Source organism: Megalops cyprinoides, chromosome 16 (genome assembly GCF_013368585.1).
Source record: "Megalops cyprinoides isolate fMegCyp1 chromosome 16, fMegCyp1.pri, whole genome shotgun sequence".
Classification (NCBI taxonomy): Eukaryota; Metazoa; Chordata; class Actinopteri; order Elopiformes; family Megalopidae; genus Megalops; species Megalops cyprinoides.
Genome location: NC_050598.1, coordinates 33,304,553 through 33,324,051, shown reverse-complemented (window position 1 = coordinate 33,324,051; position 19,499 = coordinate 33,304,553). Strand labels below are relative to the sequence as shown.

Genomic DNA, 19,499 nt, shown 5'->3' with positions numbered 1-19,499 from the left:
GGCAGGAAGAAAGGTCAAAGGGCAATTAAAATTTGAAATCAATCAGTTGAGCAAGCTGCACTTTATGGCAAGGTCAGTTTATACAGCAAGACCTAATAAAGTGTGCGGGGCTGAATTTGTCCACTTTTAGATGTTTCCACACAACAATTAAGTCATGGAAACATCTAAAAAAAACAGTGAGCTCAGCTCTTACCATAATAAACCCATGAAATGCCAAGAGCTGAGCTCAGAACTAGCTGGTCCTGAGGCTCACCGCACTAACACACAGCACACAGACTGAGGACAGCACTAAACTACACATAACACACAGAAACAATACCAATTATTTTCATTATCATTGTCACAACTACTGTTATTATTATTAGTGATGTCATTACTTATTGTATTTCAAAACATGACTGATCCATTCCTTGTTCTGTATTTTCCACTGGCAGAGAGAAAGAGCAAAGGAGAGACAGGAAGAGAGAGCGATGGAGAGGAGGGGGTATGAAAGTTGTTTGCCTGTGATCTGAGTGAGTGTGATCGCACTGAATGAAGAGAGCTTACGAGGGGGCAGTTTGGTGACACTTACTCAAATTTGTGAAGACCTCTAAACCTTCAAAGTGACACATACACATGTGTAAGAGGCCTGCTTTGATCTGCGCTCTCAAACTGCATGAAATCACGGCCTGAGGCTCCATTTGTGCGGCTGATAAAATCACTGAACATTCCTGTGATTATCGGTTCAGGAGAGAGCCATGACATCAGCTCTGCAGCAGAACGGCAGCAGAAGGAGACTGTTTCTGAAACCATACACAGGGCCTTCAGCACAAACTGCCGAGCTGAAGGATGCATTCTTTCATACTTTTTCTTTAAGCCTGGGGGTTGAGGTGTCATTAAAAGGTTTGGGTTACATATAAAGTTACATATAAAATGTTACATATAAAATGATCAGGACTAATTCATAGGCTTTTTTAGTTTTTATTTGCCCCCCCCCAACACACACACACACACACACACACCCTCACACACGCTCACACATGCACGTATGCATGCACGCATTTAGCATTTGATAGCTCATTAAGTCAATGCTGAATACAATGGAACCCCAGGTACAATTGCTGTGTCTCCTGCGGCAGAGAGAGAAGCAGGAACTCTGCGGGGGGGGGGTGTATGTGTCAGTCAGCCCGTCTCACCAGCACAGTGTGGCTGTGTGTGTGTGTGTGTGTGTGTGTGTGTGTGTGTGTGTGTGCACGGGATGCACACTGCTATGACTTCTTCACACCAGACGATGGCAGCATTAATAAAGGCAGCATGAAAAGGAAGCTTTTAGGACAGGGAGGCATTTGCTCACCTGTTATTTTTACAATTTGTGTAAAAATAGACATAAGTGATTATTTTCCATACGCAGCCACAGTTTAAGTTTAAGCACTTTATTACAGCACTTAAATTTACACATGCTTTCACTGAGCTGCCGTGACATTTACTCTGAGCATAAAGCTAAAACGATTCCCTGGGGGGGGGGGGGGGGGGGGGTGTGCTAAAACGATTCCCTGGGGGTGGGGGGCGGGGTGTGCTAAAACGATTCCCTGGGGGTGGGGGGTGGGGTGTGTGTGTGTTTGTGGGGGGGCAGGGTGTGTGTGTGTTTGTGGGGGGGGCAGGGTGTGTGTGTGTTTGTGGGGGGTGGGGTGTGTGTGTGTTTGTGGGGGGGGCGGGGTGTGTGTGTGTTTGTGGGGGGGGGGGTGTGTGTGTGTTTGTGGGGGGGGGGGGGTGTGTTTGTGTTTGTGTGCAGCCACTTGCAGAGGGGATCTGTTGGAATTTTTTGCAACATGCAAGATTTGGGTAATGCATGCGCAAAATATGAACAAAACACAAATATCAAAAAAAACAAATTTACAGGAGTATACCCTAAGTGCAAACCTTGTTTTGTGCAAAGACGGATTATGTGTCTGATAGGTCAGAAATGTTGAACTGTTTTAATGAGCATTTTATATCCTCTAGGTTTTTATTTGATTCTGTCATGACTTCCCCTGTTGTGGAACCTGAGAACCTCAGGATAATCAGCAGCATTGTGTGTCTCTATTTATTAATTTATCAAAGGCATTTGATACTGTAGATCATGACATTTTGAAGCAACGCCTTTTTAAAATTGGGTTCTCCAATCATACAATAAGTTGGTTTGTCAACTACCTTACAGAGAGGACTCAGTGTGTACAGTTTGATGGCCTTACTTCTGACGTACTTACAGTTAGTAAGGGAGTCCCACAGGGTTCAGTTCTAGGTTCACTTTTATTAACAATTTATATGAATTGGCCATCCTGAGCATGACAGAGCATTACATCCTGATTGGATGTAAGCTCTTCCCCACCCTCAGTCTCCCTGTCTCTCTCCGTCTCTCTCTCTCTCACTCTCTCTCACACACACACACACACACACACACACACACACACACTCACTTTCATCTCAAGGCTCACACACGGCTGCTGCTGCAATCACTGCTCCATGCTGCCAGCTCTGGCTGATGTGGGTACTGACCGTAGGTGAAGTAGGCCACGTCGGCGGGCAGAGACGCATTGGTCAGGTCGTTGTTGGACACATGCATGTCCACGTACATCTGCGCTTTGGACGCTTTCAGGAAGGCCATGAGGCGTGCCGTGAAGGAGGCCACGAAGATGGACAGCATGCCAAAGTCCAGAACATTCCACAGGTGCATCAGGTACTCCCGAGGCCCGTCCGCCCAGATCTCCTTACATTCTGACCAGATCATTCCTGAAACACAGAGATCTCCTTACACTCTGACCACATCATTCCTGAAAATTCTGCAACATGCACATCTTACAGAGACTCTCTCTCTCTCACACACATCAGCTCCTAAAAAGGTGACATTCTTCAAGCTGAAATCACTGTGAGCTTGCTATGCTATCACTGGCTTCAGCATATACACAGTAATAGTAACAGGAAAATCCTTCTGAGCAGAAGCAGAAAAACATGACTTTACATATGAGCTCCAGACTCTCACACAGACCTGTGTACACAATGAGGTAGCAGAGTTATTCAGGGTTCGCTGTGGAAAGATACAGAGCTGTCATTAACCAGACTGCACTGAGAGGAGACCCATCCTCTCATAACACCATCATTACCTGAAATGCACTGAGGACACAGACAGTGCGACTGGCCATGACTTTTCACTGACTTTATATGGAAGAATTAAGGATTTTTAAGGATTATTTTAATGGTTGAAGTCAAATTTCCCTGAAAAGGGACCACTTTGAAGATTGCAAGGGGAAATACTTTTGGAGATGCATTACTTTGAAAATGGCAGTGAGTCAAGTCACCGCTGGCTTTTGGGGGCAAACTCTGTTACCCAGAATGCAGTGTGAGAGCACTCACCCAGCACCCACTTCATGATCAGCATCTCAGTCCAGGAGAACTGGGTGGTCTTGACCCGGAAGATCTGGCGGGGGTGATCCGTGACGGTCTCGTTGGGGAGGGTCTTGACCCCCTCGAACCGGTCCGACGCGTTCACCACCAGCAGCCCCAGGAAGATGGTGAAGGACACGGCGTGTGCCACAAACTTCATGAAGGGGCTTCGCAAGATCTGACCCAACTGCAGGAGGAAACAGAACCATCAGAACCAGCTACAGGAGTTAACTGTGGTCAAGATAGTCAAGAAACCTCATGGTGAGGTTTGATTTAAGCACCATCAACATTATGTTCTTAGAGCTCATGACCATGTTGGGTCACAGACAGCATTATACACTATACTGGAGAGCGGTCAGCATTGCGGTGTGTTTAGCCTGAACACGGTCAGCATTGCTGTGTTTATAGCCTGGAGAGCGGTCAGCATTGTGGTGTTTATAGCCTGAACGCGGTCAGCATTGTGGTGTGTTTAGCCTGGAGAGCGGTTGGCATTGTGGTGTGTTTAGCCTGAGTGTGGTCAGAACGGGGTGTGTTTAGCCTGAGTGTGGTCAGGACACGGTGTGTTTAACCTGAGTGTGGTCAGGACACGGTGTGTTTAACCTGAGTGTGGTCAGGACGCGGTGTGTTTAGCCTGAGTGTGGTCAGGACGCGGTGTGTTTAGCCTGAGTGTGGTCAGGACACGGTGTGTTTAGCCTGAGTGTGGTCAGGACGCGGTGTGTTTAGCCTGAGTGTGGTCAGGACACGGTGTGTTTAGCCTGAGTGTGGTCAGAACGGGGTGTGTTTAGCCTGAGTGTGGTCAGGACACGGTGTGTTTAGCCTGAGTGTGGTCAGGACACGGTGTGTTTAACCTGAGTGTGGTCAGGACGCGGTGTGTTTAGCCTGAGTGTGGTCAGGACGCGGTGTGTTTAGCCTGAGTGTGGTCAGGACACGGTGTGTTTAGCCTGAGTGTGGTCAGGACGCGGTGTGTTTAGCCTGAGTGTGGTCAGGACGCGGTGTGTTTAGCCTGAGTGTGGTCAGGACACGGTGTGTTTAACCTGAGTGTGGTCAGGACGCGGTGTGTTTAGCCTGAGTGTGGTCAGGACGCGGTGTGTTTAGCCTGAGTGTGGTCAGGACACGGTGTGTTTAGCCTGAGTGTGGTCAGGACGGGGTGTGTTTAGCCGGTGTGTTTAGCCTGAGTGTGGTCAGGACGCGGTGTGTTCGTTCTTTAGTGGTCTCTCTGGTCTGTCTGGCAGTGACAGCGTGAGAGGCTTTAATCCCGCCTGTCTCCCACGCCGCTGTTCGGGGAATGCGCCGCCTGCCCGTCTGGCTGATTATCCGTGAAAATGGCACCATCTCGCCGGGGACACAACCGCATATCTCCACAATCAGCACCAGCACGAAAAACAATTTAAATTTCACAGCCTCAACAAACCCCCCCATTCCATTACTCACCAATTACTGTGGGGGACCAGATGGCTGCACCCTGCAAAATTACACACACAACAACAGTGTGCTAAGCCTGAGTGATGTCTCTGTACCCTTCACCAGAACACCGAACAAGGGAATCATGGGTTCAAATTCAATGTCAGGGTATTGGCATATACTTTGCTCAGGCATTGAAACAGTGTATCATGGGTTCAAATCCTGAACTTGCTGCAATGACCTGCTACAGTAGCTGTACTTTGTGTTAGGGAAGTGCAGAAGCAGGCTGTGTGGCCGATTTCTGGGAGTGGTGCTGCTGGAGTATTTGAACTGCCATTTGAGTTGCTGTTGTGAAAATGAGACTCCAACTCTGTGAGCTACATGGGGCTTCCTACTTCCTGTTCCTCAGTGACAGACGTGGGGTTTCCTGTTTCCTGTTCCTCAGTGACAGACGTGGGGCTTCCTGTTTCCTGTTCCTCAGCGACAGACGTGGGGCTTCCTGTTTCCTGTTCCTCAGTGACAGACTTCCTGTTTCCTGGTCACACTTCTTGGTGACCCTCGATCAGAGTGAAGGAATGACAGGGATCCAAGTCAAGTTTGCTGATTGTTGTGGAGCTATCCTTCACTCAACATCCTAACAGTGTGGTCCCACTCTCATAAGGGCAAACACACATGCGCATGCATGCACACACACGCACGCACACATACACACGCATACACGTACACGCGCAGTAGCGGTGAGCCCTGATTGGATCATCGCCCTCACAGTGAGAGACTGCTGCAGGCTCCTTCCTGCTCTGTCCACATTTCCCCCTCGGCTCCTGTGCATCATCTCTGGCCCTGATTAGCGGAATCATTGAAGCGCTTCTCTAATTAATCCAGCTCCGCTCCCACGGGGGGAGATAAGGCTCCATCTGTAACCGTGTCTTTCTTTGTCCAGCCTCGTCAAAGCTAGCAGGAGGGTTACTCATGCTGCATCAGGAGAACACACACTCACAAACACACACACACAAAAGCGTACACACACATTCGGTGGGAAAACAGACCATGGAACACTGACACCTCACACTGACAGTGACACCATGAATTTCTCAGAAAAGTGGCAAATAAGTCTGCTAAACACTCCATCAGAGCAGAGACCACACCCACTGCATCAGAGCAGAGACCACACCCACTGCATCAGAGCAGAGACCACACCCACTGCATCAGAGAAGAGACCACACCCACTGCATCTGAGCAGAGACCACACCCACTCCATCAGGGCAGAGACCACACCCACTGCATCAGAGCAGGGACCACACCCACTGCATCCGAGCAGAGACCACACCCACTGCATCCGAGCAGAGACCACACCCACTCCATCAGAGCAGAGACCACACCCACTCCACACCTATTGCATCAGAGCAGAGACCACACCCACTCCATCAGAGCAGAGACCACACCCACTGCATCAGCACACCCTGCTCCCCTGTTGCTCTGACTTGCAGTCAGGGAGCCGGTACACTGAAAGCAGTAGAGCTTTGCACTTTCATCTCTGCGGATTCTAAATTCTCTCACAGCTGATGGTATTTTAATCCCCCCTCTTCTTCTAAAGCTTCTAAGTCCACTTGAAACTGGCAACCCGTCCATTCTAATCAGGCTGCAGTGAAGCTGTGTTTGGTCGTGTGCATGCATGCATCTCCCTCTCTCCTCATCCCAGGCAAACTGAGGTCAGGGGTCACTTGGTATCAGTCCGGAATGGCCGCCTCTCTGTGATCCTGTAGGACTCCAGGTGCCTGTCTGCAGATGCCTGGGCCCGTTCAACATGCCCTCCAATGCAACTGATAAACATCCAAAGACAGCAGGACAGAGCAGCCAAACCCAGGGCTGCAGGCAGAAAGAGGGAACTTCATATCCCCAAACAAACTGCCCAAAGCATCCACTGCATTTAGATGTGTTGGATACCAGCTGCACACACACACACACACACACACACTCACAAGCACACATACACACAAACTCTGCCTCTCTCTCACACACACACACACACACACACACACACACACACACACGCACACACTCACAAGCACACATACACACAAACTCTGCCTCTCTCTCTCACACACACACACACACACACACACACACACACGCGCACACACACACACACACACACACACACTCACAAGCACACATACACACAAACTCTGCCTTTCTCTCACACACACACACACACACACGCACACACACACACACACACACACACACACTCACAAGCACACATACACACAAACTCTGCCTCTATCTCTCGCACACACACCCACACCCACACACACACTCACATACACCACACACACACACATACAGTATACAGACTTTACAAAAGCATCTTTGTCAGGCAGAACAGCTCCGGTATTAAAGTGTACAAACTGGGGACAACTCTATCACCCTCTGGCACTGCTGATGAAACGAACTCTAGAAGATCTCTGTGTCACCAAGAAACCTTGCTGAAAACCAAACCCACCCAAATCCCTACTAAAGACCTCCTCTGCACTGAGGGGATCCAGCCCTCTCCTCACGGAGGAGCTTACTGAAAACCAAAAGCAAAACCAAGCCCAAAGAGGGAATTTGCACCACAGTACACGTCGTCATTTCGCTCTTATCCACAGCAACTTCCAAAGAGTACAGAAGGCGTCTGCAGCAGCTGCAGGAAGAGTGCACCACCCTGAATACAGAGCACACTTCCTCGCAATGCTGCGGTAACTAGTGTTATCCAACACACACGAGTGCTGCGGTAAATTCAAACAGCGACACTAAGCCTTCAACAATGAGGGGAAGATGCGCTGTGAGGCTGGGAAAGGCAGCCGAGAGCCAGGACCTGGAAGGCCGGAGACTCTGCTGTCCTGAGCACCATGGGAATCTCGTGACATCACACTGGGCCTGCTGGGGGCAGCCGCAGTGCAGAGAGCGTGGGGTCTGAGGATGGACTGAGGGTAGGGGGTGGTTTGGTGGGGAGGGGGCGGGGGCAGGCTAACTCCTGTACTCTGAGAGAGGTGAGAGCCGTTACGGGTTAGCAGTGGGGAGGCTCACCAGCCCATTGGTTCTGTCTCAGACCTTTCTGCTCCGAGCTGCAGTGAGCTGTAATGACCCTAGCCTCTGCGCCACACTGTGACCACTCATTCTGCTCTCTGCATGTGTCACTGTCCTGCACTGAGCGGGGACTCGGGTTCGAGCCCGGGCTCTGACAGCAGCATGAAGGAGCCTTTCTCCTACCTCTCTGTGTTGCTGAGGGACCTGCACAAACTGAGTGTGTGATGCTACATCATACTGGAGACAGCCAATCAGAAAGCCTTCCATGGAAACTCACCTACCAGAACACGCAACCTGACCAACAAAACTAACCCCAGTAATACAGATACACACACACAGGGGGCGCTGTAATACAGATACACACAGGGGGCGCTGTAATACAGAGATACACACACAGGGGGCGCTGTAATACAGAGATACACACAGGGGGCGCTGTAATACAGAGATACACACACACAGGGGGCGCTGTAATACAGATACACACAGGGGGCGCTGTAATACAGAGATACACACACAGGGGGCGCTGTAATACAGATACACACACACACAGGGGCGCTGTAATACAGATACACACACACAGGGGGTGCTGTAATACAGATACACACACAGGGGCGCTGTAATACAGAGATACACACACAGGGGGCGCTGTAAATTATTTCAGGAGACAGTATATGTACACCTAAAGAGTGCCTCAGACAGTGAGCCATGCCGGCCAGCAGGAGGCGCTGTACCTTGCTGCAGGGCATGATCCAGTAGGCGATGGCCAGGAAGGGCAGTCCCACGGTCACTCCCAGCACCGTCCAGCACTTCACCCCGATGGACTGCTGTCGCAGCCCAGACAGGTTCTCATACCACAGAGTCAGCAGCTGCTGCTGGCAGTTTGGGTGGGCCACGAACTGCAACCGCAGAGAGAGAGAGAGGCTACGGTCAGAACAGAGCCATATACAGACCACAAACTGCAACTGGAGAGAGAGGCTACGGTCGGAACAGAGCCATATACAGACCACAAACTGCAACCGGAGAGAGAGGCTACGGTCGGAACAGAGCCATATACAGACCACAAACTGCAACCGGAGAGAGAGGCTACGGTCGGAACAGAGCCATATACAGACCACAAACTGCAACCGGAGAGAGAGGCTACGGTCAGAACAGAGCCATATACAGACTGCAACACAAGAGAGACACAGTCTACTCACAGCTATAGACAGTATGTGTCAAGTAACACAAAGTATTTTGGTGTTTTTGTAGATGTGATTCAAGTGTCACATTAAACCACATTACTGTATTCTGTACACTGATTACAGTCTATACTCACCTGCAGTTCCAGCAGTGTGTGTGTGTGTGTGTGTGTGTGTGTGTGTGTGTGTATGCGTGGTGTAACCAATATGTCAATCAACTGTCAGTCATGAGCGTGCAAGCTGACAGTAAAATCTATTCATCAACAAAATTTTCTTTCTTCCAAGCTGTTCAGACTGAAACTGTGATATTCTGTGAGGGGGGGGGGGCTTCCTCTCTCCCTTTCCCTTCTCAGGTGCAGATGGCTACCCGGCATATCCTACTGTGTGGGACATGTTTTACAAGCAAAAGCATGTTGCAGAGAAGTGAGTGCTGTGACTAAAAACACTTAGATTCAATTCAGGCATTGCTCTTAAATTAGTCAGTAATAATCCAAGGCTTATTCAGTTAATTCCATTCATATAGTGCTGCTGTGGTAGATTGTGTAACACAGGAGTGAGGGTTTCATCTGAACATTCCGGAGATGCTGCAGTTAGCATTAGCATACATGCTACATTACAGTGCGTGCGTGTGTGTGTGTGTGTGTGCATGCGTGTACGTGTGTGAGCGTGTGTGAGCGTGTGTGTGCAGAACATTCCCCGCTGTAAGAGATTCTCTCTTCAGGAAAATGGCTTCAGACATATTGCGAGGATGGTCTTGTCCACTCAGCAGAACACAGAGCTAAATTACCGAAACCACAAGAATAAAATATTGAAAGAATGAGAAGTGAACGGCTGTATTGCTTTCGGTATGAGTTCAGGCAGTGAAGCGTAGCAGGCAGACCAAGCTGCTGGGCTTTAGTCAGTCACAATCACTGCCTCCATATGATCCCAATCTACTGCTCTCACTCCAGTACATTTCACCAGAGAGAGGCTCCAGGCCAGGACACCTCCCCAATCATTCCTGCTCCTCTGAGCCCCAAACCCCTCAGTGGTTCATGTTATGACCCCTGCCCCCACTGGGTGAATGATGATGAATGGGTCATTCTGTCATGGAATGTTCCAATATCCTGACCTCTGACCCCTGAGATGCTCAGCCAATGAAACCACACTCTGCTGAGCACTGAGCTGTTCAGCCAATTAAAATGTGTGTGTGTGTGTGTGTGTGTGTGAGAGAGAGGGAGTGTGTCAGTGTGTGTATGAGAGAGAGAGTGAGAGAAACAGAGATGGAGTATGTTGGGCAGAGGTGGACCAACTGCGCACTCATAAGTCACTGATCTTTGTTTTTTGTTGTCATTGCTGCTGTAACGCACTGTATCAGTGGTGCTGGTGTGATGCTGATGTGATGCTGTAACGCACTGTAACGGCGGTGCTGGTGTGATGCTGATGTGATGCTGTCACGCACTGTAACGGCGGTGCTGGTGTGATGCTGTCACGCACTGTAACGGCGGTGCTGGTGTGATGCTGATGTGATGCTGTAACGCACTGTAACGGCGGTGCTGGTGTGATGCTGATGTGATGCTGTAACGCACTGTAACGGCGGTGCTGGTGTGATGCTGTAACGCACTGTAACGGCGGTGCTGGTGTGATGCTGATGTGATGCTGTAACGCACTGTAACGGCGGTGCTGGTGTGATGCTGTAACGCACTGTAACGGCGGTGCTGGTGTGATGCGTGTCTCGCAGGGGCCCTCTCCGCAGCAGCCTCAGCAGGACGCTCACACCGCAGGGTGAGAGGCAGGATCACCTGCCAGCTCCAGCCGAAACCACAGAGACGAGTCCTCCAGGCGCACCTACCAAAGCCCACTTACCCGACAGCCACTCCAAGCAGTCTCAACACAGCTTCTTATCAAAGACACCGTGTACCTGAAAGCACTCTGCCTGACACAAACCCTGCTCCTGCTTCTGACTGCCAGTGTTCTGCAAGGTGATAACTCAGAGGATGGACTCATAAATCATACATGTATGTATGTGAGCTGCGCGTTCATGCAGGCGATGTGCGGCAGAATGCGACGCTGCGGGTTCATGCAGGCGATGTGCGGCAGAATGCGACGCTGCGGGTTCATGCAGGCGATGTGCGGCAGAATGCGACGCTGCGGGTTCATGCAGGCGATGTGCGGCAGAATGCGACGCTGCGGGTTCATGCAGGCGATGTGCGGCAGAATGCGACGCTGCAGTGCTCCTCCTCATGTCGGATTTACTTCCATGAATAAATTATTTTGTTTAAGGATAAATGTAATGTGTGGAAGGATTGCTTTTATGGGTGTAAAATGTGTCTCACCACTTCCATATGAAAGACAGTAAGACCTTGGCTGACCTTCAGGTCACATCTACAGATGATTAATGAGAATCTGAGCGGCAGCGTTTTTCTAACATGTCAGAGTGGTGGAAATCCTGCACCCAAACAGCGGGGTGAGCGTGACGGGGGGACAGCCGCCTGTCAGAGCCAGCGTCCCGGGAAACTCTCTCTCTGCGCAGGTGACAGCCTGTATGACAGTAATGGCATTCAGGAAGAGGGAGCTGAAACGATGGCCTCTGTGACAACCTCATCTCCTCTGTCCCCCTCTCCCTCCCACTGCTCCCTGCTTCTGCTGTTCATCTCTATTACCCCCAACACACACACACACACACACACACACACACACACACACAAACTCACATGCTCTCCCTCTCTCACACACACACACACACACACACACACACACACACACACACACACACACACACACACACACACAGTGGCTGCAGCAGGAGCTGGGTCTCTGCACTCCTGCTCTCTCCAGCAGGTATTCATACAGATTCTTATTAACAGTTACGCCACATAACACTGCACTGTTAAAAACCCTCACGTCCATAATACAGAAACAGCACAGCTCTCCAAATGAATGATGAAAAGCTGTGATGGTCTGATTCTCCCCTGACTTCCCTTTCAATTTAATGAATAACAGCGTGTGGAGTCTGGGATTTTCAAACAACACACTGGGACCTGCGCAGAATAAACCTGTCCGATTCTATTCTTCCCCCAGCTTACTGGGCAAAGCAGTTCGGGTCCTACCCCTGTACCTCACCCCCTCCTGCCCTGTACCTCACCCCCTCCTGCCTTGTATCACACCAGCTCCTGCCCTGTACCTCACCCCCTCCTACCCCTGTATCTCACCCCCTCCTGCCCTGTACCTCACCCCCTCCTGCCCTGTACCTCACCCCCTCCTGTATCTGCATATGTGAGTGTTAACAAATTCTGAGGCAGCACTGATAATATTTCCCTCTTTCTCGAGCCTGTGGCAGTGACTCCCCTCTCGAACCTGTGACAGTGACTCCCCTCTCGAACCTGTGGCTATGACTCTTCTCTTTCTCAGGGATGCTCTGTGACTGGGCTGTGACACTGAGTGAAGGTGTGGGGGGTGCTGCAGCAGGGCTCAGCAAAGCTTTCTGCTATTGCACTGAGGCCACGGTCAGTCAATATCCACATCAAACAGGCAGCTGTGCAGACACAAACAAAATCAAAGTGCAGCACTGAGTGGATGGTCAGGCGCAAGTCTGCGAGATATATGTGTGTGTGTGTGTGTGTGTGTGAGAGTGTAAGTGTGTGTGTGAGAGTGTGTGGGTGTGTGAGTGTGTATGTGTGTGTGAGTGTGTATGTGTGTGTGTGTGTGAGAGTGTAAGTGTGTGTGTGAGTGTGTTTGGGTGTGTGAGAGTGTGTGGGTGTGTGAGAGTGTGTGGGTGTGTGGGGCTATATTAGGGCCTCACCAAGTCTGCATGCTTTTAAGGTTCCACCACAGTGTGCCACAGCAACGCAAGGCTGTAAGATACACACCTATCAAAAACAGCTTTCACACCATGGGTGCAACTTTATGGTGCCATAATTAATTTTGCGAAATATTACTGAAATGTTGTGACAATGCTGTGTGAGAGCTGGGTATGAGCTTAGCTTTGATTTGTTGAAAGGTCATGTGACGGTCTGAGGGGTGAGTGTGGAGGGCAGCTCACTGCTCAGGGCCTTCGCCGGAATACAGGCTGAGCTCTAAGGCTCGGGTTCGATCCGGGCCAAAACATCAGCACACAATGACCAGGAGCTCAAAGTGGTGGAACAAACTTCCTGGGCTGGGGCAGGGATCGGGGGGGTCGGCTGGCCAGGGTTCGACTGCGCTCTCACGGACTGTTAGCAGGGGTTCTGGGTATGAGTGGCATTACTGTGTTACAGCTGGGCTTTCCTAATTAAAAGGGCAGGGCTGCTGGTCTCACCTTCTTCACCTCGTACTTGATGGCCAGTTTGACCCGGCTGAGGCAGGGTCGGGCGTGGTCACTGGGCGGGGCCTGGTCCACATCTCCATTCAGAATGGCCTCCACCTCCTGTGTATCTCTGCACAGGTCCAACACCCCCACCACAAAGTCCTTACACTGCATCGACAGCTTCCTGTACTCATTCTGCGAGAGACACAGGGAGACAGAGTGCAGACAAACGCACTTACACACACACAGCACAAAGGCAAAGATTCTCACACACTAATTCATAGGGCTGGGACGATATGCTTTTGTCACGATACCATATTATCACGATACTTCGGTGCCGATTCGACTCGCATTGCAATTCCGATATATTGCAATTCTAAAAGTTTTGCGATTCGATAGTATTGATTATTGTGATTTTTCTGGCACTGTTTTCATTCGTGTCACAGTATTCAGCAGCCCAAGTGTTTAGAAGCGCCCTCTGCAGGCCTGGTGGAATTCTCGGCCACTCTTGGCTCACATTTGTCAGTGAAAGCAATACAGCAGTGCAGCGCCACTATTATGCATGTGATGTCACAGAAAGTATCGATTCTGGGAAGAAGTATCGATATTTGGCTGCTCTGGGACACAGGGCACAGTGTCCCCATGGCCCACTGGTCCCCTGATGGGGCCAGGTAGAAGACTGCCCCCTGCTGATCCATCAAGACCACTTCCAGCAGCTTCCTGGTTTTTCCCAGACGGCCTCGCATCCAGGTGCTAACCAAGCCCAGCACTGCTTAGCATGAGCTCTAGAGAGCTGCAGGAGATACGGCTGCTATACAGGACCACTGCTGTGTGATATGAAACTAACAGCTGAAGCAGAACTCTCAGATACAAAAACATAATCTGAGGAATGAATACACTGTTCCTCGACAGGAGTGGCCTGATTGAATTCAACCAATGGATGAAAATCACCTGAAATTCTCTGGTCTGAAATGTCTTTATTATATCCTTTCCTGACTGGCAGGAAACCCACACGAAACACTCAATCTGTGATGAGTACTGAAATGCTGGAGGAAGAGAGACATCAGAAGCATAAGCATCTCAGTTCTATCATTCAGGATTAATAAAATGCAGGCATATGCCATTCTGATATGTGGCAATTGTTCTGTAATTTTAAATAGTTTCTTCAAAAGCCTGAGAGAGCAGCACGGCACTGCTGGCAGAGGCCTGACCGCAGGCTCTTTTCACTTTAATTGCGGTTAAAACTGAAGCCAGTCGCTCCTGTTCCCAGATAACAGCCAGGCTTTCAACTCTCCTCACTTTTGCCCATTTTAAGGCCATAAATTGAAAATATTATTCACTTCTGAAAAACATATTTTAATGATATTCTGAAATACTTTAAATCCCCCAAACTGCAAGTGTCAGCTGCTAATGGTGAGAGGAGAGCTAAGAGCTGTGAAATATCTGGCATTCCTGCACTGAGGAGAGAGACACTGTAACTCAACACAAAGTGTGACCAATCGCCCTGTACCAGCCGCACTGAAATTACAGCCAATATGACCAACTTGAGAAAAGGAGCTATGACAGATTTAATAATAAAATTTGAAAATAAAAAGGGTTTTGCCAAATATCTGTTTCTCTTGAGCATGACTGCACAGCCCCTGGGTTCAGAAGCAGGAAATGTGGTTCTCTGAAAGGGTTAAAAATGCCATTTCAGAACAGTTTGTTTGAGCTGCATTTCAGTGTGTGGGAGAAAGGAAAATCAGTAACAGAGGGAAAGACTAAAGAGGAGAAAGAGAATGAAAGAGAAAAGGAACGAACAGAGAAACCACATGGAGGTTCAGTTCTTACTCCGTGCAAATGACCCGGTCCTGTTTCATCCTCTGAAGTAGATTTACAGCAGAAGGTAATAACAGCAGAACTGGGTCCTGCCACAGAAATACACACACTGCCTTACTGTAAGCCACACTGCAGATTAGCTCAGTGCACCAGGGCTCTTGGGTCCAATGTCACTTTAAAAGAGCTTTCAGTCAGGTTTTCAAAAATGCTCTGATAGTCTTATCCAGTCCATTGGAAGTGATTCAGTCAACAGGACAACACGGTTAAGAAGCCCACCATCCTGAAAGCCTGCATGCAGGAGTCTGTAAACCACACTGCCAACTGAGAGTAGTATCTATAATATTGCAGGCCTGTATTAGACAGATATCCAACTCACATAAAAATCCAGAAGTGGAAATTACACATTACAGAACATCTAAAAATAAGACCATCAGATTATTTACAGTATAAAGCTCTTCAAACCCAAAAGCTCTGCTGAGCCCAGTGAGCCTTCAGCCAGCTGGTCTGAAACCTCCCTACACTAACACACAAACGGAAACCAATCAGAGCCTGCCAAAATTATGAAACACTTTAAGAACTCTTATTGGGAACATTGGGGCTAAGAAATTAAACCTGAAAATATATTTTATCTGGCTCTGAAGAGAGAATACAGTCTGGCAGTGTAATTTTCCACTGTAAGAGAGAGCAAAGACAAACTCTGACCTGAGAGACCACTCAGCACCAGTCAGACATGAGAGGCTGAACAGCACCATAACCTAGACCGATACTGAGCACACACTTGCTGCACAGTGCCACAGTTACAGTGAGGTGCAGATTAGGGGGCGGGGTGCAGATGAGGGGGCGGGGTGCTGAGGAGGGGGCGGGGTGCAGATTAGGAGCGGGGTGCTGAGGAGGGGCAGGGTGCTGAGGAGGGGGCGGGGTGCAGATTAAGAGGCGGGGTGCAGATGAGGGGGCGGGGTGCAGATGAGGGGGCGGGGTGCAGATGAGGGGGCGGGGTGCTGAGGAGGGGCAGGGTGCTGAGGAGGGGGCGGGGTGCAGATTAGGAGGCGGGGTGCAGATGAGGGGGCGGGGTGCAGATTAGGAGGCGGGGTGCAGATGAGGGGGCGGAGTGCAGATGAGGGGGCAGGGTGCAGATGAGGGGGCGGGGTGCAGATGAGGGGGCGGGGTGCAGATGAGGGGGGGGCACCTTAGGGTGGAGGCACAGGTGGAGAGACGGGAGTCTGAACAGCAGCTCCAGCGGGTCTTTGATCTGCTGCTGTCAGCCGCCATCTCCTCTCAAATGTACCATTTGGTTATTAGAGCGGATTACGTGGATGCAGGAGACACTCTTACACATCACATGTCCCCGGCAATGTAATGAGGCCTAAAATCCATCTCAAAGCCTTTCGACACGATCAGGGGCTCTCTGCAGAGAGAGCAGCTCTGCTCAAACACACACACCTGCCTCACTGTGATAACAGCACAGAGCAGGGAGACAGAGGGGCACACAGGAATCCCAGGTGTTTCAGAGAGAAGAGGGGTGGGGGAGAGGTGGGGGGGGGTGAAGGGGATGAGGAGAGAGAGACAGAGGGGTGGGGGAGAGGTGGGGGGGTTGAAGGGGGTGAGGAGAGAGAGACAGAGGGGTGGGGGAGAGGTGGGGGGGTGAAGGGGATGAGGAGAGAGAGACAGAGGGGTGGGGGAGAGGTGGGGGGGTTGAAGGGGGTGAGGAGAGAGAGACAGAGGGGTGGGGGTGGGGTGGGTGAGGAGAGAGAGACAGGGGAGTGGGGGGATGATGCAGGAAGAGAGAAATTGGGAATGTGAGAGGGTTAGCATAAGGTGAGGCAGAGAGAGAGAGAAAAGTGATGTCCAAATATTTAAAAATACTAAAATATACTTTTATCTAAATTTATCTAAATATTTTAATAGGGTTGATATTGAGAACATCAGACTGCGTTTTGTCTCTCCAAGACCCACAGCGTCATTCTGCAAAAGCTTTCACCTTTCCAAGCAGTGGAGCAGGCTGCACGCGTTTAATGTGTGCTTCTCCGGGTGGGATCCCTCAGGGTGACTGCCCCATCAGTAAGACACAGCATCAAAGCACCTCCCTGTACCAGTCAGCTGGGGAATTCTGGGGCCAATGAATGCGGATTGACTTTCAGACAGGGAAGACTTTGCAATGACATTAATACAGAGATCACCAACAGTGTAATTTGAGTAAGAAGCTGCTCAGCTCAGCAGCAGGTCTCTGGATCATGTGGGTCCTTTCTATCCCATCTATTAATAGCTGGGTTTAATCATTTCACAGGAAAATAATGAAATGTGTGACCTGCTCCCTTCATACCAAAGCATGAGCCATGTTCAATAATCAGCAAATCATGCAAGAGTGATTGCTGCCAATTAGATCAGGTCCTCCAGGAACATTTTCAATTAACAACTCGCAAACAACAGAAGAGAAAGGCGTCTGAGCCCATATTACGCCCTGATGACTCCTTTACCCCAAACAGACTCTCAGGATTAAATACCTGTCCGACAGACAGAGCATTCTCCCGCTGCAAAGCAGTATTAATGCCTCAGCACTGAAATGAGAAGCAGCCCGACTGGCTGTTATGCGCAGGAAAGAGAGTCTGTAATGAGCAGACAGATTTTGCATAGTTATTAGGATCATAGATCAGACACAATGCACTTCTGTTCACGATAACAGTGTGAATGTAATTTCCTCTGCGCACGCGGACTGCAGGATGGGACAGCCTGCCCAGGGGACTGCACGCCACTGTGCTCCTCTCCATCTGACTGCCTATCCCCGTTTGGTCCAATCACCAAATTTCCCTTTCGCTTTTGCCAATTTTCACATATGTTTCAGTGTAGCCCACGGATTTGCTAAAATGTGAAGACGAAAGACATGGAGAAGCGATTGGGCTTAACTGAGTAATGAACAGCACAGGCTGCAGCACAGCTAGCAAATATAAGCGCCCTCTGACCCCAGGCTGCCCGCCCCGCTGAGACCCAGCAATAATGAAACGATCGCTAAGAGACGGTTCCCACCGGAGGAGAGCAATCTCACCGTGTCTGCAGCCATCTTCCTGTCAGTACATTACTGCATTATCATTATTTACCAGACTTATCCAGAGCGACTTGCATAGGGTACAGTTTGAACATATTATCCATTTACACAGCTGGATGCTTACTGAGGCAACTGCGGGTTAAGTACCTGGCCCAAGGGTACAGCAGCAGTGCCCCAGAGGGGAATTGAACCAGCAACCTTTCAGGTACGAGCCCTGCTCCTCACCACCGGGAGCGCCCTCACCTTGAACTCGGTCTCGATGTTGGCGAGTCGCGCCAGCTCGTTGCTGAGCTCGAGGGCGGTGAGCACGGGGTCCTCGCTGGACAGCGACAGGTAGGCAGGGCTGGCCAGGCCCTTGTAGGCGTTCATGCGGGAGCGGGAGTGGCTGAAGGAGTCACGCCGCTGCTTTTCCGCGCACTCGCCGCACTTGCAGAAGTAGTCGTGCGGCCGCTCGATGCGGGCGCCCTTCATCAGCAGGATGTGCACGATCTCGTACTCCTGGCAGTGCGCCGCCAGGATGATGGGCGTCACGTCGTGCGAGAAGCGCGTGCCGTCCTCGTCGTAGGCGTAGAAGTCGTCGTCGCGCAGCTCCTGCTCCAGCGGGCTGAGCGTGAGGCGCAGGCCGCCGGCGAAGGCCGCGTGGCCCAGGATGGCCTCCACGATGCGCACGTAGCCCTTGCTGATGGCCAGCAGCAGGCCGTCGCCCACGCGTGCCAGGCTGTCCTTCTTCAGCAGCAGCTCCGTCACCTCCAGGTGCTCGTTGCCCACCGCCAGCTGCAGTGCGTTCTGCCCCATGTAGTCCACGCAGTTGAAGTTGAGCGTCTTGGACTCGTCCAGCATCTTGCGCACCACGGGGATGTTGCCGTACTCGGCCGCATCCAGGAAGCGCTCCTCCTCCGGCGTCAGGCTGGTGCCGCGCTCGTTAAACATGTAGGCTGGCCCCCGGATCGCCTGCCGACGCCCCTTCTCACGCAGCGTGGTGTGCCGACGGTGCATCGTACCGAGAGCCCTCTGCGGCCTGCAGGAAGGGAGAGAGAGGGAGAGAGGGAGAGAGAGAGAGAGAGAGAGAGAGAGGGAGAGGGAGAGGGAGACAGAGAGAGGGAGAGAGAGAGGGAGGAAGGGGGGGGGAGGGAAGTTGAGGGAGGAAGAAATAGAGAAGGAGTAAGTGAGATGGAGATTACCATTAATAGAAGCATACAGTAGCAGGGATATTTCAGCATCTGAACAGGAGGGACTCTTATACTCTGCAGTTTGTGCATGTGTTCCAGTTACACCATCACCCACACCTGTTACACCATCACCAGTACCATCACCCACACCTGTAACTCCA

At 50.6% G+C, this 19,499-nt stretch overlaps 1 protein-coding gene across 3 annotated transcripts in view; it reads right to left on the bottom strand.

The window, feature by feature from the left end:
• LOC118790993 (short transient receptor potential channel 7) overlaps window positions 1-19,180 on the bottom strand; it is a 32,968-nt gene extending 13,788 nt beyond the window's left edge. For 2 of the 3 annotated variants that reach the window (XM_036548183.1, XM_036548182.1), the window contains exons 1-5: window positions 18,413-19,165; window positions 13,324-13,506; window positions 8,601-8,765; window positions 3,370-3,586; window positions 2,515-2,748 (exon numbers count right to left, since the gene is read on the bottom strand). In XM_036548183.1, the coding sequence (XP_036404076.1) occupies window positions 2,515-2,748; window positions 3,370-3,586; window positions 8,601-8,765; window positions 13,324-13,506; window positions 18,413-19,165 (1,552 nt within the window). Of the gene's footprint in view, window positions 1-2,514; window positions 2,749-3,369; window positions 3,587-8,600; window positions 8,766-13,323; window positions 13,507-18,412 lie in introns of all 3 variants that reach the window. The other variant, XM_036548184.1, reaches the window with a different exon arrangement.
• Between the last annotated feature and the right edge of the window lie 319 nt (window positions 19,181-19,499).